Source organism: Cibotium barometz, chromosome 3, assembly GCF_041138505.1.
Source record: "Cibotium barometz isolate CiBa-2024 chromosome 3, ASM4113850v1, whole genome shotgun sequence".
NCBI classification, from domain to species: Eukaryota; Viridiplantae; Streptophyta; class Polypodiopsida; order Cyatheales; family Cibotiaceae; genus Cibotium; species Cibotium barometz.
The window spans coordinates 67633730-67654473 of NC_141048.1; the positions used below are offsets into that span (position 1 = coordinate 67633730).

The window sequence follows — 20744 nt, forward strand, 5'->3', positions numbered from 1 at the left end:
TGCCCAAAAAGATGCTCTACAGAATGAGCTTGATTTCTCTATAGCTTAGCTGACAAAATCCATAGCAAAACTAACAAAAACACCCGTAATCCAAAACAAGGTGGCAGCCTTGGAAGCTAAACAACCAACCTTGAGGTAGACACAGTAGAAGCACTCAGGGAGCGTATAGCACAGTCCAATGTAGATAAAGCCAGGAGATGCAAGAAGAAATTCTAGATTTCCAACAAAAGTACACAAACTCAAACTAAAATGTCGACATAACCCAACATCTTTTTTCCATGAATCAACATGAGACTACATCTAAAGCTGATCGAGCAAGCTGATCAAGTAGCAAGACTCTAAATCTTGCAAATTCGGATAGATGTCATGGATGTAGAGCCAAAGATCTGGAGGTCTATGAGCTCACAACTAGTGATGGATTCTTATGTAGCCTAAATCAAGAAGCTCAAGGAAGATCTGTAGTATGATGTTGGATATAGAGAACAATTCAAGCTTTTGGTTAATCCTAAATGTGTCACCCTAATGCCCTGCTAAACAAAAAGCCAAATGATACATCCAAAGTATGTGGATCTGGAGTAGGTGGATCTGGAGGACCAAGTGACATTCCGGTAACAACTTTAGGAGGATTTGAAGATATACCAGTAGAGACCCAAGTGGCCCAATCTTCAAAGGATGCTAGGAATTAGCATGACAAGGGCAAACAAGTTAATTTTTAGCAAGATGAATAGCTTAGCCAGATTCAAAGAGAGGGTATCATTTACAAAGAACAGGCTAAAGCTTATCATCATAATGCAGAGTAGTTCAAGAATGAAGTGATAGCTTTGAAGTTAGCAAATCAAGAGCTAGAAAGAAAAAATGAAGAACTTAAAGAGCAACAAGCTCAAGATATTGAGAAGATTAACAAACTTAAAAAGAAAGTTGTTGGATCCAAAGAATTGAATGCAGCAGTTGCCAAGCTAGATAATTATGAAGAGCAGATCTAGATTCTGAAAGCACATCATGTAGAATATGCCAATTTAATGAAAGGCAAAGACAAGATTCTGGAGACACAGGCTAAAAACTCAAGAGCTCTGTTCATGTGCTGGAAAGAGACCTAGAAAGATGCACCAATTTTATTCAAAATGTTGTGGAGACTCTACGAGCTTGAAATTTTCCCATTCCATCAAATTGGCATGCAGTACAAGCTATTGTAGCACATTTCAATAAAGAAATTCCACCTCTTACTCAACAGCCTTTCCACTATCTCCAAAGACTGTCCGTATCTTTCCAGGATCAGGATCATCCTTCCAAATATTGGCCTCACCTAGCTCAACATGTTTCGGTGCCAATGTCAGGACTCCTGCACAAAGGCGAGGTTGGGTTACCTGACTATATGGTCAAGGTAACAATCCGGATAGTAAGGGGCAGACTGAAGAAAATCCACAACCCACCAATCAAGAAAATCAAAAAATGTCTTTTTTTATCTTCTCAAATAGATTCTTATAGCTAAATTCATCCTTCCACACTGAGATAGTAGATATTGATTTTAGATGCCATTATCATCAGCCTATATTCACTTAGGAAATTATAGAATTTGAATTTATTATTACTTATCCGAATAATCCTCATTATCAAGTGGGTTTGACATTTTTCTGTGGGGCAGACTACCCATTGGGTGTGCTGAATGTTAGCTTAGGAGATAACTCACCGTAGTTTTATTGTTACTTTTACCTTAACTTAGGGGTAGCTTAGGAATAAGATCTCAACATGCATGTTGAATCGGAGATGACACTTTGTTTCTTGATCCAGATGGTGTAAATCACTAATATATAAGCATGCAAAATAAGGAATACACAATCAGTTATGTATCTTTGTCTCACAATTCTATGTGAGTACTATAATGTTTTGTAATCTATGTGATGATCATCTAAATATTCATTAATGTTTTGTAATCTATGTGATGATCATCTAAATATTCATCTAAATTCTATGTGAGTACTATAATGTTTTGTAATCTATGTGATGATCATCTAAATATTCATTAATGTTGCACTTATGTTTAATGTGAAATCCGTAAATATTGTGTTGGTTTATCCATCAACAGCTATTGATAGCCACCTTCTAGGTGATGCAATAGCCCTATATAGTAAAGTATAACTTTTTCTCCCAAGCACTTCTCAATGCCTCTATCATCTTGGTGAAAATGGTGTGCAAAGTCTTGTTTGTTCTCTTGGCTTGTTCATTCACTTGTGGGTAGTACAGTGCCAACTTTCTATGCACGACCAAGAATTCTTTGAGCAACAACTCCAGCACTTTGTTGATAAAATGCAGATCATGATTCTATTTCTGGTGGTGGGCAATAACCAAAATGACTAATTATTACATTTTCATAAGGGAACTTGACAATAGATCTCGCATCAACACTCTGCATAGGTTTGGCCTCATTCCACTGTGTGAAGTAATCAGTGGTGGGAAACTACGATGAAGCGCACTTGGGTTCCCTTATTAGCGGGCGACTGCACTGCTATTGGGGCTAATAGAACCCACAAAATCTAAGACCTATTTTACAAATGTTTGCTATGAAATAACAAAGGTTAGAGGTACATGATGATCCTTCTATTGGACCATGAGGAACCTTTAGCATTCTACAAGTTTTATTATATCTCCAAAGAGTGTAGGCCACCATAGTCCACCAACTTGGAGAACCTTGCAGGCCCACCATAGTCCGCCAACTTGGAGAACCTTGTAGTTATGGTGCCCCCCCAGCAAAGTGTCCTCCTATGCAAGAATGGTCTTACTCAATAATGGTAACAAAGTCATCTTCATGAACGTATTTCTTCATGATGCCACCTTGACCCTTCTTGTAAAGCATTCCCACTATTAATTGAAAGGGTGTGCCTTCCAAATGGGGCCTCTAAATCTTTCCTTCTTGATGGGATAGTCGATTAGAAATCTAGTGGTGGCCAAGAAGGGGGAAATATCTTCACTCCTCCATTATTCCAGTACATAGTCAATGTGGAACAATGGAGCATCGAGAAGAGAGGGATTTCTTCATTTGGAATTCTAGATCGGCATAGACATGCACTAACCCATTTTGCATGGTGATAGTAAAATCAAACTCCAAAAGAATGAGTAACCATCTTGGTGTAAGGCCTATTAACCAAATAAAGAAGTGCTTGTTGATGGGGTCGACAAAGACAATAAACTTCGTAGCTAGAAGATAATGTCTATACTTCTTTACATCATATACCACCATTGCTAAACCCCCTCTCCATGGTTGTGTAATTATGTTCAACGTTATTAATTTTATGGCTAGTAAAGGTCACAAGGAAGTCCCTAGGCTATGCTAAATAGTGAATGTTGAAGCATCGATACACACATGGAAAATTACATCCTAGTTTGGGGGGACCAGTTGGGGGATCTCAATATGGGTGCACTTATTAATGCCTTCTTCATTTATTATATGCCCATTGGCATTTGTTTGTCAATTTGAAGATACTCAGCAACTTATATAGGGGTCTGGCATATATGGTATACAAGAAGATGAATCTTCTATAATTCCCTACGTGCCCATGAATCTTTTGTAATACCCTACGTGCCCTATGAAATTCTACCCTTGTAGATGAGGGTGGTGCATGAATCTTTTTCTCTTTTGTGGAGTTGCCAATGTGCAAAGAATGACATTGTGTTTAATCCAAAATTGGCATTTTAAAGTGGGTTCTATGAGATGATGCAGCAGAGCGAGCATCTCTTAAAAAGTAGTCTAAGGTGAGCAAGATGCTCCTTCCACCTTTGAGTGCACGTAAAGGTCATCAATGAATGTCTCCAAGATCTTCCAAAGGAGATCCTTGAAGGCTGGCATGTAGCTCGGCAAAGCTTGGCTTGCTCGAAGCTCGTGAGCTCCTTGTCAACTCTATTGGTGGCCATTGTCTTGGCTTGAAGGAGGGTGATCTAATTTAGGTCATCTTTCCACTGTCTAGACTAGGTCTCATGTGAATCCATGATCTCAACATAGTGAAGCCAATGAATATTTGTCTCCATGAGGAGAAGATGCTTCTTAGGCTTTCTATGTAGTTTTCTCCTCCTTGGCCAGTAGGTGGCTGTATGGGCGATGCAGAAGTTGATTATTCTTTTGGGGAGAATACCTCACTACATGAATCACTAGTTACTCCTTGTTTGAAGATCAATGTTTGCTCCCAAAAGGGGCGTTAAACTAAATCATGAATAGAGAAATAATTTCCATCTCATCCAATCTTACAAACCTTGCTCCACGCTTTTGTAGAAGGGAAATAATTTTCGTCTAATCTTGCAAACCTTGTTCTACAAAAGTTTGCAAACCTTGCAAACTTTTGTAGAAGAGTGTCCATGGTTGCCAAGGCATGAACCCAGTCCTCAGAGTTGTCAAGCTTTAGAAGAGTCTCATAATCCTAGTTCTCATCTTCACTATCCTATAACTTGTTGCAATATTTGCACATGTTTTTAATCGAAGCAATTCCAACTGTTGTGTTAGCAAGAATGTCTAGACCCATCGGATGAGTCTTCCATTTTTTCAAGTTATTTTCAAGGATCGGTTACCTTTACATATGTAAATGTGATTGATTCCTCAATTGTGAAGGACTAGGCCATACTTCTCCCATGTAAGGCCTTCTGAGGATCATGGTGTACAACCCTCTTCTCTATAAATTTATTACCACAAATGTGTTTCACGTTATTTTCAACGATCGGTTACCTTTGTGTATGTAAATGTGATTTCCCAATTGTGAAGAACTAGCCTTACTTCTCTCATGTAAGGACTTTTGAAGATCATGGTGTACAACCCTCTTCTCTAGAAATTTATCACCACAAATGTGTGGTGTGGAAACGTAGTCCGAAGGTCTTATTCTTTGCATCTTGCACCATACCTAATGGTTTAGCTATGTTCCCATGGGAAAGCTTGATAATAAGGCTTGTTCTTATGAGTGGCAAGGCCTCCCAAAAATCGTTGGTGACTATGATGACAATTTCTCAATAATTGTTCCAAAAATTAATACCCAAAAGCATTGGAAAAATTACCACAAAGACAAACTCGTTAGTTTAATCCTCATGTTGGTAAGAATTTGCTCATCAAGTGGTCCTCTTACACTCGTTGCTACATTAAGGTGATTCCTTGTGTTGTGTATTATGATTTGGTGAAGCAATGGCTCATGTGATTGTCAAAAGGTTCCTTTTGTCACCTTTGAATGCATATGATTTGGTGAAGTAACAGTTCATTTGATTGTCAAAAGGCTCCTTTTATCACTTCTCAATGCAAAGACCCACAAGAAGAGAGCATGGAGAAGAGAAGGAGACACGAGAAGAAGGATTATATGTGATCTAATGGCATTGCATAGGCATCAACAAGCCCAACCACTCTGTAGAGTTGCAAGGGAAAGAGAGTAGAGAGCATTCAATCTATTGAAAGAATGTAAACATTAACTTTACAACATGAGAAAATTCACTTTATACTTCTCAAGTCTTCCACTAGGTCACACCTAAGAGTAACTGATCACCAAAGGGCACCCATTGTCGTTCCAAGACTTAAACATATGTTTGGCCTTATTAACTCATTTCCTCGTGAAATTATTAGCTCTTAGCTTTTCTATCTCTCTCTTCAAGCAATCATGTCTATCACATTAACGAGTTAATTTGTGTGAGCAGACATAAGCAAAAAACAAAAAACAATCCATCTTCCTTCTCTCTTTGAAGCTACCTTCTCAATCTTAAGATGGAGGAGGGGGATGCTGACCTTGTGACTTTCAAGATCAACTCACGGTTGTTGGTAAAGTCATTGTGACACTAGATAAATGCTTATAAGGATCTTGAATTGGTTTCTTGAAATCTCAGAGAGCTTTGTAACTTAACTGGGGCATGCTAACCAGAGGCATGCATGCATGCAATAAGTGGTTTCAGGAAGGAGATGAGAATGCTTTGGTGGTAAAGAATAAGTGCTTTCAAGAAGGAGATGAGAATTCTTTGTGTTCTTCTGTTTAATGAGCCACATGTAGATCCTTGTAAGCCTCTTGTATCATTGTGTGCTTTCGCTTAATGAGGGCCTTGTAGGCTGTCTTTGTTGTTGTAGAGGTTTACCACATCAAGGAGTACCTTAGTGGGTTCCTGTGGTGTTGTCATGAGTTTGATATTATGTTTAGAAATTGTTGTGGTTATAGTATCAGCCTCTTTAGCCCGGTCCTTAGCTCTCTATAGTTCTACCTTAAGACTTCCCTTTGTGCATCTGTCTCTAGTTTTTCCTCGAGTGCTTAGATCTCATCCTCAAGCCCTTTGTTGGAATTTATTTTTTAGGCCTTTGCAATATCAAAGCCAAAGTTTTTGACAGTATTAGAGAAAAAGATTCCGAATTCGCACCATATCGAACCCTGAAAACATGATGTGAGGACTGGGAGAAACTCAATGATGCACAAATGTAACTCCATGATGCGGGAAGGTGGTCTCATATGCTAAGCTTGAGATCTTTGATGTGCTTAGCATGTAGTGGACATTAGTTTTTGGCGAGCTTTTTCAATGAGCTTCCAAGATAAAACACTGAAATTTTTTTATTTTTCTTTTAATAAATATTTAGAAGCTCACCACTTTAATACTTTATATTCATGATATATGCATACTCATAGTGTGCTAATCAGCTCACCAAGAAAGTAATAATGATACAACTACTCACATAGAAATACATTATGAAGTGGTAGTCTTCAATTACAATTCTACACTTATAAAAAAGCCATTTTGAATTTTAAGATTGCCTTAGAATTTATAGGCTCATGAACAATCATGCCAAAAGCAAGATTTCACTATTATAGTCTTTATGTTTGCATTTGAGATCTACAGGCCCAAAGCCCAAAATGGGCTTAACTTCTCTACAACCATGCATATATAATAAATCATAGCATGAAAAAATAGTGAGCTTCAAGGAGCCTAGAAACTCCAATTGGGTGCAATGTCTCTATATGAGTGCCTTGATGTAGTGTGCTTGCTCGTCATCTAACTCTCAAACTCAACACTGTATAATGATCTAGAAGGAAGATGTAAAGAGTATTCTATTGTTGTAGGTAGAATGATCTGTATACATCATAGAATAGAGACTACGAATGGGAAAATAAGATCTCTCACAGTCCTTGCTTTTGTGTACATAAGTGATTATGGCCCTCTCGGCTTCATCTTTTATCCCTACCTCAATCCTCTAATCAGAAGGTTGGCTCATGGCACCATGCCAAAAGCCTTGCAAAACTCCATAAAGCACTAATACAACTTATCTTCTCAATTATTGTCTCTTTGCCCAGGCACTAATAAGATTTATCTCTAGTGCTATTACAAATGTCTTTTTACCATAAGACGGCACGCTAGAATAGTTTTATGGGTACATGGATCTTGTGCATTTTTCACACCACGTTCAGAGCATGCCTTGTCAAATGGGGTAACATCTTGGCCTGATAATGTTAGGCCCAAGGTGGCAGCCCTGGCACTTCATATAATAAATCTCTCAAAAGAAATGGCAATTGAAGCTTTTTCTACAAAATAATTCTACTCTTTTTTCAATATGTAATGGCCTAAAAACTGTCGATGCATTACCTTCGCAAATCTATGCACTAATCTCTCTAATTCTCTCTCTCTCTCTCTCTCTCTCTCTCTCTCTCTCACACACACACACACACACACACACAGATGCGGGCCCGGGGGGAAAGCTTTGCTCACCACTTTGAAGCTTTCTTTTGGCTTTTGGCTTCGCAACATTCCGCCAGGTACAGCATCATAACTTGAACTTTTGCGATGAGATTGATACCAAAAAAAGATACAGTCAATCTCGAAGGGAAGATGAGAACTAAGAAGCTCTAGCCATTAAACAAAGGCCAAGAAAACCACCACACTGTCTCTCTTTGAGGGCATGCCCAAAAATGTAACTACATGATTGCCTTTCACAAGAAGACCAGAAAAAATAGCCTTACAATACGTTTACGAAAACCGGATGCTTCCAGATTATACAACACTGACAACTGATCCAAGAAAGGTAAGAGGATCAGCTCAATGTAAACTGCTTTCAAAATATACATCCACAAACTGTAGAGATAAACACAACATCGCACTTCTAGGCTTCTAGAACTAGCTTTGAAGCACTGCTAGCTTTGCTAGGATTAAGAAACGATATACTCCGAGAGCCGCAAGAGCCACAAGAAAATGGGGAAGATGACCCTACAGCTGTAGAAGCATCTGTTTTGCTAGGATTCAGAAATGATTTACTACGAGGATCCCGGGAACCACAAGAAAGCGGTGATAGGGAGCCTATGGCTGGAGAGCAATCCAGCAGGCAAGGAGCTGCATATGAACCTGGAAGAAGTGGAGATGCATTGTGAGACAAAGAGGGAGGAGTGAAGTATGGCGATGCACGGAAGGCTTCGAGTGAGCATTCCAAAGTAGTCGATCGTCTGAATGGATTTAAGCTGTTTGAGATCGAAAACGGCAATGTGCAAGAAGATGAAGAGGCTGTACCCTTGGAGGAAGATGGAATGTCCATACAGCCAACCTGAGAATCTGCTTGGGTTGGGGGAATTTGGATAGGTGGTGACTCTGATGACGAGGCTGGCATTGTCCCATGAGAACCTCTCCCTCCATTGGAGGTAAAACTCAGTAACGGTGTCCTCTCTGAAGCTTGACTGTCTGGAAATTCAAAACGAGCATCACGTTTGCATATAGGACAAACTGCTCGCCACATTGTTAGCCATGCATCCACACAAGTAGAATGAAATCCTGCAAAAGGCCACAGTTTTTGTTTACCACGTATACATAATGTTTTCATGACCACTAATGAAAACTATTTCAACACCAGCATTATTCCATGCTGCACATGGCTCACTCACTGTGGCTGCATGGCAGAATCCTCAGCTTTTCCCCAGCAATATAGTCTTCAAGGCATATTGCACATACCTCTTGAGCAGCCTTCTCATTGCCAATCACTCTGTAAATAACACTTGGCATTGCTTGCACAATATGTGAATTCATTACAAAAGGTTCCTGGTGTCTTGTATAACCGCTGCTAAACCGCCTATTATTGTGCCATTTGACAATATACCAAGTAACTAGTGCAGCAGCAATAGCAAGCACAGAAATCAAGGCAAATACCACCACAGACCACAGTGTGTTCTCGTAGGTAGGTAGAATCCAAACTGCCGAGTTCACATCATCTGCATACTGAGCCAGTGCTTCACCTGCTTCTCTTGTGACAAACACAGCATGTATACTGATGCCTTCTGAGCTTCCAGCCACTGGCACCATCACAACCGATAACATCATATATTTTGGAAGTCAACATAGTGGAAAACAGTGAAGCTAGGAAGGAGCACACTGTCAATTCCATAATAAAAATGTAAGATGATTAACAGGTGATTGTTGACACAATGATAAACATAAAGCATTATCTCATTGGATCCATAAATTTCACTCAAAATGAGTCGTGGGATACATCAATTTATAGGCTCAACAATGAGCAGATCTACAATCACCTTCACGAGAATCTCCATCAATCACCTATAATCATTCACTTGAATATATATACCTTGATGAATCTAGGAACATGCCCAAATTCACCTTATAAGAAAGTGCAATTTATAACCTCATGGTAGTCATCCACAAGACAATAAACCATCAACTCCGTCATGCATAGTATGGACTAGATACGACATCCCCACTAACGTCATCAGTGCCCAATAGTGGGTGTAGAACTTGGTATCAATATATGCTCCCACACACACAGCATACATTCATACAAAGGTCTGTGTACTGAGTTTCTGTCAAAGCTCCGGAGATACACGACAGACTCAGCCATAATGAAGCCTAGCACCAAGGATCATAACAAATAGAAAGAATTATTCACTTGAACATCTCCACTTTTCTTGATTATACAAGCAATGCTCTTCGTACGCCCACTCAATCCAAGAGCACACAATAGCCCTCTACGAGCATCACACATATCAACACACGCAATAACAACCATTTTTTACTCATGGTCGGTGGCAAGGGACCCACAAAACATGCCTCTTCCCTCCAATGGGAAATCGTGGAAAAACCACAATGTCACCTCATTCTCAACGACGGTCATGTGGAGCACATTGAAGTGACAAAGGCTACCTTATCAAAGGAGTTTGAGATGACCGACTTAGGCTTACTCCACTTCTTCTTGGGATTGGAGATCTAGCAAACCCAAAGGGGGTTCTTTGTCTCTCAGCAGCAGTATGTTGATGAGTTGCTTGAGGCCTTTGGGATGGAGAATTGCAAGCCTATCACATCCTCGATGGACCCGAACACGTAGCTTACAGTGAATGATCCTTGTGAGCCCGTTAATGCCTCTCTATACCGGAAGCTAGTTGGTTCATTGATCTGGTTGCTGAACACTAGATTGGACTTGAGCTTTCCTGTGGGGCCGCTGAGCTCATTCATGCAGACACCGTTGAAGTCTCATTGGGACGCAGGATTGCGGATCTTGCGGTATCTGCAGGGTACGAAGAATCTTGGACTCTTTTACACAGGAGGGGGATTGATGGATGGAGTCGGACTCCAAGGTTGGAGTGACTCAGACTGGGGAGGAGATCCAGACACGAGGAGATCCACATCAAGCTACAGTTTTTTCCTCAGCTTAGGAGCGGTTTCATGGAGCAGTAAGGGGCAGCCAACTATTGCCTTGTCGTCAACAGAGGCAGAGTACCGGGTTGCTTGTGGTGCTACTTGCGAGGTTGCTTGGCGAGATTGGGTTTCCAAAGAAGGAGCCCACAATCATCCAGTGCAATAACCAAAGCTGTATCGCTATTGCTTGGAACCCGGTCTTCCATGCCCGAACCAAGCACATAGAGATACAATATCACTTTGTTCATGAGAAGATCTTGGCTGGTGACATCTTGCTTCTTTATTGTTCGATGGAGGACAATGTGGCGGACCTCTTCACGAAGTCTCTTCCTCAGGCTATGCTCCAGCGGCACTCCAGCTCACTGGGATTGGTTCCCCATTCCGAAGCTGAGAGGGGATGTTAGCAATCATCTCCTGTCTCGATATTTACACCAGGGCCTCTGTTATGGGTGTGCCCGCCCGATTTAGGTGTTTTCTCATTTTTCCCCACTTTCCATATTTTTTCCTTGGTGTGGAGGGTTGTCCAACTACTTTGCTGCCCCTGGCTTTCCCTTGTATGCTAGCTGTCTAGAGAGTGCTGGCCAACATGTGTCTGCTGCTGGCCGACTGGCACTGATTGCTGGTCGTGGACAGTAGTGGTTGCTGTCGACTATTTACAGAGCAGGGCGATTGGCTGCCCTGGGGCCATATAAAATGGCCCCTTACCCTCCCCCCCCACATTGTACATTGTATTCTGAATAGTTGAGTTATACGCTTCTCTCTCTCTCTCTCTCTCTCTCTCTCTCTCTCTCTCAATTCTGCGGTTTTTCGCTGTGCACTTGCTCTTGGAGTTTTCAGCTTGTTTGCATGCATGCCACGATTTGTGACTAATCTCACTAAACTACACCTTAATCACTTACATTAGTGAAAGGGTGTCTTTGAAAGGACAACCTTTCACAAGGGTTACTATGAAAGGACATGTCTCTTCAAAAAGACACATCTATTGATCAAAGGACATATCTCTAGGTCCAAACGACATAACTATTCAATTCAAGAGTCACAACCTTTCGTCAAGGATGTGCCTCTTCATTTGTAACTTTTCAGTCCCTATTTAAGAAGGCCTTGTGTATCAATGCAAACAACACAACTTTCCTCTCTTAAAGTCTCTTTACTTTCTGTATTATGTCTCTAATCATGTCTCCTAAAACACTAATAGACTAAGAAGTCCTCACACCAGTATCAGAGCAAAGAAACTCTAACCTGTAGGATGCCATAGCAAAACCCTAACCCTAAAAATCAGCCTGCCCTAACCCTAAAATCAGCCTTAGCAAGGGTGTCGTGACCTTGTGAATTTGTGCAGCGTATGTGTGGGCATGTTGGTCAGTGTGCAAGACATTTTGAATGTTCATACTTGGGGTCAAGGTGATCCTAGGAGCAAGGGTTTTATTAAAACAACCCCATGTGTGGAGGAGACTAGCGTTTATTAAAACCATGAGAGGGAACAAAGGTTTTTAAAAAACCTTTAAAATTAAAAGAACCTTTTTTTGAGAGTCATGGCCGTTTGGAGGGGGGGACATGTTATTATTGGAGGACTCACTTTTTGGAGGATCGAGTTGCAGCTACGTGTGCTTTTTCTCTGGAGGAGGAACTAGCTGAAGAGATACGCGCAGGTGCTTTCTCTTTCTCTCTCTCTCTCTCTCTCTCTCTGGTAACAGTCGGACTGCAGGGAAAGTGGACTGGACTGCTCACGGGCTGGACAAAGGGGAAGGGACGACACCAGGCTGGCGGCAGTTCGCAGGTGGCTCTCTCCGGGTGAGCAACAGGCTGGTTGGGCAGTTTTGCAGGCAATGCACAGGGGCTGCACAGCAGTCCCCTCACCTCTTTGCAACCGGCCGGCTGCAGCTACACACGCAGGCCCTTTTACTCCCCCTCTCCCTCCTGGCGACTGGCTGGGCTGCATAGAAACACAAGTTTGGACTACATGTGGACTGAGGTGCAGAGAAGCGCAGGGATAGACTGCACTTTCTTTCTCTCTCTTGTGGAGGGTGACAAGTTGCAGAGACACAGGGAAGAGGAGTGTTGTTGGACAGAGACAGCCGACTACTATTCTCTCTCTCTTTCTTTGTACAGGCGTGTGGGCGGTGTCAAACGCACACAGGTTAAACTCTTCTTTCTCCGGCTTGTGGGCTGTTCGGAAGTGCTACTCTTGGTCCCTTGTGAGAGGAGGGATTTGCAACCTAAGAGGGCAAAAACAGGAGCATATCTAGCATGTTTTTGGAAGAGTCTACGAGCTAATGTATGGCTGTGTTTTTGGCTATGTGCATGTGCCAATTGGTGGATGCATAATCAGGGTCTCGTGGATGTATTATCTTGGCAGATTAGAGGTGAATAACCATGTGGTGTTTTGGGCACAGGGCTGTGTGAAACCTCTATGCTAGGAGGATAAGAGGACTGGCAGTTTGGACATGCATATGTCTAAGCCATGTATGGCCATGATGTATGGCCAAGCTTTGGGGCCAACAGGTGTCGTTGTCTTTGTGTAGGAGCACTCTAGCTCCCCTTTTTGTCTGTCTTATTTGCTGAATTAAAGCTATGTTTGGGTGACTGCTAGTCTACCGTACTTTGGTTTCTACTAAAGGCCGGTTTCAAAGGGGAAGAACGAGAATGAACACCCCTACCAATTTCACCCCCTTTGCTCAATTTTGCCTAATTTTTTCCTACTCAGGCTAAAATCCCCAAATTAAGCGAGAAGAATCAAAAGATACATGTGTTTGCTCTAATCATGACCGGGCTGCCTTGCTGCTTTGCTACACCTCGTAACCCTTCCTAGTAACGACTAGTGGAGCCGAGACTGAAACGACAGCTTTCGTGCAAAGTCGTCACCTTTCTAATGTGAAAAGTCAGGACTTTTGCAAAGCCCCATATCATACATAATGTTTTTTAAAAACATTAAGGTTTTAGTACTTTGACATCTTTTTAAAAAACCGCTTTAAGCCTTATAACATCAAAAGGCTTTAAAGCCTTTCCCTTTTCAAAAGGCCACGTACCACCAGCCACAAATCAGTCATCGCCCAATTAGTGAAAGCCCTAGAAAAAAAAACAATGCTTCTCTACGAAGGACGAATCGACTGCCCCTCTCTCTCTCTTCTCTCTCTCTCTCTCTCTGCAATGTTCATGACAATTCAGCTTCCTTTGTAGCACATAAGACGGGCTCTTTTCTACAAAAATCAGCAACTTCTTCACTCACTGCTTGGCTTGGTGCCCGCCATATCAACACTCGACCGCTTCTCATCACAAAACAATTTTCAGCCGGTTGCCCCAAAAAATCTTCATCAAATTTTCACATGTTTCAACAACAAATATCAGTGATGGTGATGGAGGTGCATATTAAATTTCCAACTTCCCAATCCAATGTTTACTAGAGCTTAGACCCATTGTCATGCAGAGTTATCAACAATGGCTGAAGAACAAGAGACGCAACGGGAGTCATCTCCGCCTCCTCCTAATTGGCAATTACAAATTACGAAGTTACGAGATTCCGTTCTAACACTCTCTACAACAACAGTACAACTTTTGCGAAGTGAGCTTCAGATGGTATCTCATCAATCATCAAGAAACAAGAAGACGTCTTGGGATTCGGTTTCTTCTTCGTTGTCATCAACAGCTGCCAACATCGCAAACTCTGATTGTATTCCTCCTGAAGTAGAAGGTGATGATTTAAAGGCTCTTCATTAATTATTCAAAGCAATTCACACTAAGAAGCTGGACATTAAGCTCAAAGAATCTTATAATGGTCACCCAAATCGTCAAACTTTGGAACAATGGCTTTATAAGATGAATCTCTATTTCAACGCCATGGAACTCTCGGAATCAAAGCAAGTTGCCATAGCTGCATCCTTGCTTAAAGACAATGCCTTCCTTTGGTGGCATAGGCAAGTTCGTGATGGCCAAAAATGATTGGTATGCCGAACCATATATGTTAATATACATATCCGTGTGTTGAATCATATATGCATATACCCCAAACAGGTAAATAATTATATCTCTGATTTGATTTCAATGAATATAAAATTTAAATGCCCTTGAGAAACATAAAATAATACTTACATAACTCAATGCTCACATGAGACTAAGAGGAACGATGAATTTCTCTTCACATCAATGGAATTATGATATCAATTTACTTGCATGTACAAAACTCGCAAATAAAATTTAGTAATCATGAGATCATGAGATCTTCCACCCTTTCATGTTTTCTTTGCTTTTCAGCAAGGTCATGACAACACATAACCATGCAGTTAATGCCCAAGCAGTCAAACATTTTAGTCACCCCAAAAGCAAAAAAGCAAGAGTGGTGCTAACAGTCTATTGCCTAAGCAAACAATCAATCTTCAGTGTGATGAGTTGTTTTCACTCATTCAAGAGAAGCCAACATTTTATACCACCGTAACAATATTAGATATCGTATTATTTACCTACATAATCAAAACAAAAAGAGAAAAAAGAATCAAAACACACAATGTCGCACTCGAGGATACCATGCATCCATTCATACACGGCTCCGGCAGCAGTTTGCAGGTCATGGACTGGTCAAGCAGGCTGACCATCAGAATGGGTTAGATTACACGCTATATAAAGGCCCTTCGTCTTCCCTCATACTTCATCTACTTCCTAGTTCAGGGAAGCTCAGTAGAGCATGACAGAGGCATCCAGGTGGCATCAAGTCCAAGACATCAGCACTTCACTTCGACAGAGAAGCAAAGGCAAGTGTTTTGTTACAAACAATTGCAAAATAAGGTATCGCTTAGTAGAGAGGTTAAAAAGTTCAGACCGGGTACCAAGTGGCATCCAAGTGCAGGGTGCACATGGCATGAACATTGGTTGCCACAAAGATGGGACTGTCATGATGCTGTTTGCTGCTGATTTGGACTGCTAATTTGGACTGTTTACAGGCTGAGGAAGGGGGTGAATCAGCCAAGGCTGAAGCTTACAACAGCCACGATGAAGAATGGGAATGGGGGAACTATAAAAACTCTTCCCCTGAGCATCTGTGCTTGTCAGATGCAGGTCAGCCAGTACAAGGGGTGCCCAAACTTGCCCTCTCCTGTTGGGCCGGAAGATCGGTGCCCAGACAATACCTGCAAGTTTCCTAGCATAACAGCATCCATGTGTGAAAACGCCCCATTCGCCTTTGCCCGACAAGAACAAAGGTGGCCCGCCTACACCTATTTCCATGTCCAGACACCTGATCTGCAAGTTTGAACATCGGAGCAAGGTGTGTCACAGTATCAAGTCAACTTAGTGTACAAAGTTCAAGAGTGCTAAAACTATGTGTTTGAAAAAGTACACATTCGTGAAACGTCTGTATCAAGTTCTAGCAAACACACTTGGCATAAAAGTCTGCTCGAAAGTGCATTGTACAACCACAAATCATACTTGCATACGTGTGATATCAAAGTTTTAGTATAACATCATCTCATAGAGTGACATTAAATGACAAAAATTAAAATGATTTTACTTACTTGTCACAAGGTCAGAGCTGGACTCATTGTTGTATATTATAACAGCCGAAAATCCTGCATCTTGGGCATAGCGAACTTTTGCCTCAAACGAGCAGTTGCCCCTCATAGTCAAGAGGAATGGAGAATTAGATGCTTGGAGTGTGATCGAGATTGATTCAAGAGAGGAGCAGGCATCAGCAGGGTTTCCAAACATGACAAACCCACTTATACCAGAACCTTTGACACGGGGAGCTGTGGCATACACAGAATTGAAGATATTATTTCTGCAACATTCCATAATCCTCAATTGTTCTCAATTATGCTAGAAATGCACAATATTCAATAATGGTTTCTTGCATTGGCCTTGTGACAACCTTTTGATCTTGTTTTGGTTACATGTTATGCTGCTGGGTGTTATTTGAAACTTCACTCTATTAGTTTGAGATTCAAACATAAAGCTATTTTCCAAGACAACATATGGTGTATCTATGCTACATTACACAACAAGATAAGTAACCAGTGTTAATGCAGTACATGCCTTCCTTTGCTGTATAAACTGAAGAGAATTATCACCGAGATTGCCCCATAAAAGGCTAATACACTTTGACATGAAGAGTACGTACTCATGATTGTCTTCATTTATGCTAGGGTTCTTCTTGTCATGAAGTGTATAAAGACTTACTAAGGGTGTGCCAGGCAAGACAATGGGAATCAAATGCTCTAGCCCATAAGGTACATGCAGAAAGCCTTCCTGAGCGCTCTGTGTGTGTGTGTGTGTGTGTGTGTGTGTGTGTGTGTGTGTGTGTGTGTCCGAGACGATAAATGCAAGAGTGTGAGGAGAGAAGCTTACCGAAGTTAGCCTCGCTGGAGTCGAAGGTAAAGGTGGAGCTGTTGGCGATGAGGAGAACGTACCCGGAAGTGCTGTGGGTCCAGAAAAGGACAGCCAGAGCCAAGGTCGTAAGCGGGCTGCGCCACATCGCAAGAAAAGGTCCTGCAGGCGCAATTCAAAAAGCCGATCTGAAGAAAGAGATGACAGAGAGAGTACTGAACCCTGCTCGTCGCTACTAAACGAAAGCGTACAGGGGCCTGAGGCGACGTGGACTGCACCCGCCCATTGGATACTATATAATAGCCTGGTTTGAAGGTTGGCAATTACGCACTTGGGATTGGGAACTTGGAGAGAAATGTTGTAAATCATTGTTTAGTTCAATATATTTTTATTTCGCTATTAGTGTAAATTGAGCCATGCAAATTGTAGACCAAATCAATGCTACAAAAGTTTTCCATTCCCAAAAATAGGACCCCAAAATCTCTTTTTGCTTTAATTTCCATTGAATATTCCTTTAACTATAGGACCCTTTAATTTATAGAATATTCCTTTGCAATAACGAGGGGGAGTTGGCTCTCTCCATGCAATAATGGTGGGAGTGGGCTCCTCATTTCGAGGCATGTATTGGAATATTTCAACAAATTTAAATATGGCTTGTTGTGCATGGTATCTCTGGCTGCCTTCTATTTTTGGATGCCCTAGTGCCTCATGAGTTGTCTCTCTTGCTTACCAGCTGGAGAGATGCTCTCTCTCTCTCTCTCTCTCTCTCTCTCTCACACACACACACACACACACTTGCCTCCTTGCAAGGTTGGCTCAAAAGCTCCAATCGCCCCTCTCTCTCTCACTTTGACCATGGCACCAAGCAGTCTCTCTCATTTACCTCGACCTTGCAGGGACGGCCCAAGCTCTTTAACCTTAAAATTAAGACATGAAATACTACATTAGCATATATTTTGCCACCATAGTTATTAGTCAAAACCCACACTAAGATACATGTCAAGAGTTTTCAAAATAAATTGCAAGATAACCAAAAACTAAACAAGGACACGTGTTTAAAACAAATTTGACTGGGTTGTAAACCATTTGTGATAAATGACCCTCACTTACAACCACCAAAAGAGATAGACATGTTTGTACTTGCCTATATATTTGGGAATGCAAGCTTCATAAAGTGCTTTTAATTGTTATCCTTGTCCAAAGGCAAGCATCATGGATGATCTTCCATGCTATCCCTTGTGGGAAATTGTGATGTCTCGCAACCTTGAGATCAAAGGATGTAAGCCGAAGAACTTTGGAACATGTCATCTATAGTTCAAGTTTATGTGTTTGTATAGAGTTTTGGTGTTCAAGAACTTTGCAATATAACATCGTTCAAGTTTATAGAGTAAGAACTATGCAGGTTTTCTATCATAATAGGGTCCATTTTACTTCGTTGTCAACAAGCACCCTAGCATAGGCTAATTTATGTGTTTATATAGAGTAAGCACTATAGCTAAGTCCATTTTACTTGGTTATCAATAAGAAACCTAGTTCAAGTTTCTGTGTTTATCTAGAGTAGGTTTCCTATCATAGGTGAGTCCTAGTCATCAACAAGCACCCTAGCATAGGTTGATTTTTGCAAAACTCTCAAAAACTTCTGATTATTCAACATTAAATGCATGAAACTACCTAAGCACAATAACTACTATTGATTTGCAATTGTAGAATGTACTTCATACTACGTGTATAGTGCTTGGGATATTGGCATGGCAATGTCCCCTGATAAAAAATTTAACGAAACCCACGCATGGAGTTGGCATAGATGTAGGTGTACTGTAAAGCAACCATTACCATGCGAATATCTCCATGGGGGAATTGTTTTTACTCGACGGAATGCAAAAACAAAACATATAGGCATAATGGAGATAAGCACAAAGCATTGTATTTCATTTCATGATGATAAAAAGACGCTTAAAGCATTGTGTATCACCTGCTCCCAAAGGCAACTGGGCTTTTTATAGCTTTACCCACCATCATAAACTTAACCTTAAAATTAAAATGTAAAATACTACATTAACATATATTTTGCCACCATAGTTATTAGTCAAAACCCACTCTAAGATACATTTCAAAATAAATTGCAAACTAATATGAATCCAGGGACACATGCTTACAGCAATTTTGGAAATGGATTGTAAACCATTCGTGAGAAAGATAACCAGAAACTAATATGAATCCAGGGACACATGTTTACAACAAATTTAGAACTGGATTGTCAACCATTTGTGAGAAAGGACTGTCACTTGTAACCATCCAAGAGATAGATATGTTTATACTTGCATATATATTTGGGAATGCAGGCTTCATAAAGAGATAGACGTGTTTGTACTTGCCTATATATTTGGGAATGCATGCTTCATAAAGTGCTCTTAAGTGTTATATGTTTGTACTTGCATATATATTTGGGAATCATAAAGTGCTCTTTACTTTTATCCTTACCCAAAGGCAAGCATTATGAATGATGTTCCATGCTATCCCTTGTGGGCAATTGTTGTGATGCCTTGTAACTTTGAGATTAGGGCTTAAGAAAAGGATGTAAGCCAAAGAACTTTGGAACATGTCATCTATAATTCAAGTTTATGTGTTTATATAGAGTTTCAGTGTTCAAGAACTTTGGTACATGATATCTAGTTCAAGTTTTTGTGTTTACTAGAGTAAGCACTATGTAGGTTTCCTATCATAGTCCATTTTACTTGGTCTTTAACAAGCATCCAAGCATAGGCTAATTTCTATGTTTATAAAGATTAAGCACTGTGCAGGTTTCCTACCATAGTTGGCCCCATTTTACTTGGTTTAGCAAGAAGAACCCTAGATCAAGTTTATGTGTTTATATAGAGTACTATGCACGGTTTTTATCATAGTTGAGTCCATTTTACTTGGTAATCAACAAACACCCTAGCATAAGTTGATTTCTACAAGACTCCCAAAAACTTTTGATTATTCATCATTAAATGCATGAAACTACCTAAGCACATTAACTACCATTGACTTGAAATTGTAAAATGTACTCCATTCTATGTGTATGGTGCTTGGGATATTAGCATGGCAATGTCCCTTGATATAAATTTAATGAAACCCATGCATGGAGCTAGCATAAATGTAGGTGTATTTAAAGCAACCATTACCATGAGAATATCCCCTTGGGGGAATCATTTTTACTCAACGGAATGAAAAAACAAGACATATGGGCATAATGGAGACAAGCACAAAGTATTGTATTTCATTCCATAATGGTAAAAATGTGGGAGCCTTTCTATTAGCTTTGATGGGTCTCTTTATCAGGCCTGGCCGAGTTCCAGGATGTTGGTGTATTCCCTAGACCTATGAGCGGGTCATGTAGCCAAGCTATGATATGAGCCTTTGAGTTACATGGGATGCACAGATTAGTAGTCCATCATTGTCATGCTCTGTTCTTGGTTCCATTCCAGTAGTCCCTCATGGGGGGGGTTAGAACATGAAGTCAAGTTTAGCTAGTTTGTGAGTTCTAGTCTAGTGTGTGCTATGGATGCCACATGTCACATTGGGATTTATCCCATAATCATAGTGGTACTATTATGTGTGTGTGTGCTTTATAAGAGAGCTGTACTTGTCCTTGTCACATAATGGAGTCTACATCAAGCTTTCATATTAAGCTTGAAGAATTCATGTCTAAGAAACACTTTGGAGTTGATGATTTTGTTGCCAAATAAGCGTTCCAGCTTGTCCCACATTTCGTGTGTAGTGTCATCAAAATCCAAATGATGAATAACTTGATCACCCAAACCCAAACCAATGAG

The 20744-nt window shown here is 40.7% G+C and overlaps 1 protein-coding gene across 4 annotated transcripts; it reads right to left on the reverse strand.

The window, feature by feature from the left end:
- Positions 1-7878: 7878 nt before the first annotated feature.
- On the reverse strand, positions 7879-17241 carry LOC147640445 (receptor homology region, transmembrane domain- and RING domain-containing protein 5-like). Of its 4 annotated transcripts, XM_086780577.1 has the most exons (5): positions 16948-17241; positions 16119-16349; positions 9121-9263; positions 8859-8937; positions 7879-8748 (listed from the first exon to the last, which is right to left on the reverse strand). In XM_086780577.1, the coding sequence occupies exons 1-5, from the start codon at positions 17072-17074 to the stop codon at positions 8090-8092; spliced, it is 1239 nt and encodes a 412-aa protein (XP_086636703.1). In that variant the 5' UTR covers positions 17075-17241; the 3' UTR covers positions 7879-8089. The 4 variants fall into 4 exon arrangements, with proteins under 4 accessions (XP_086636703.1, XP_086636684.1, XP_086636689.1 ...); XM_086780558.1 differs by having other exon boundaries at positions 8859-9263; positions 16948-17240; XM_086780563.1 differs by lacking the exon at positions 16948-17241 and adding an exon at positions 16721-16904 and having other exon boundaries at positions 8859-9263.
- Positions 17242-20744: the final 3503 nt, after the last annotated feature.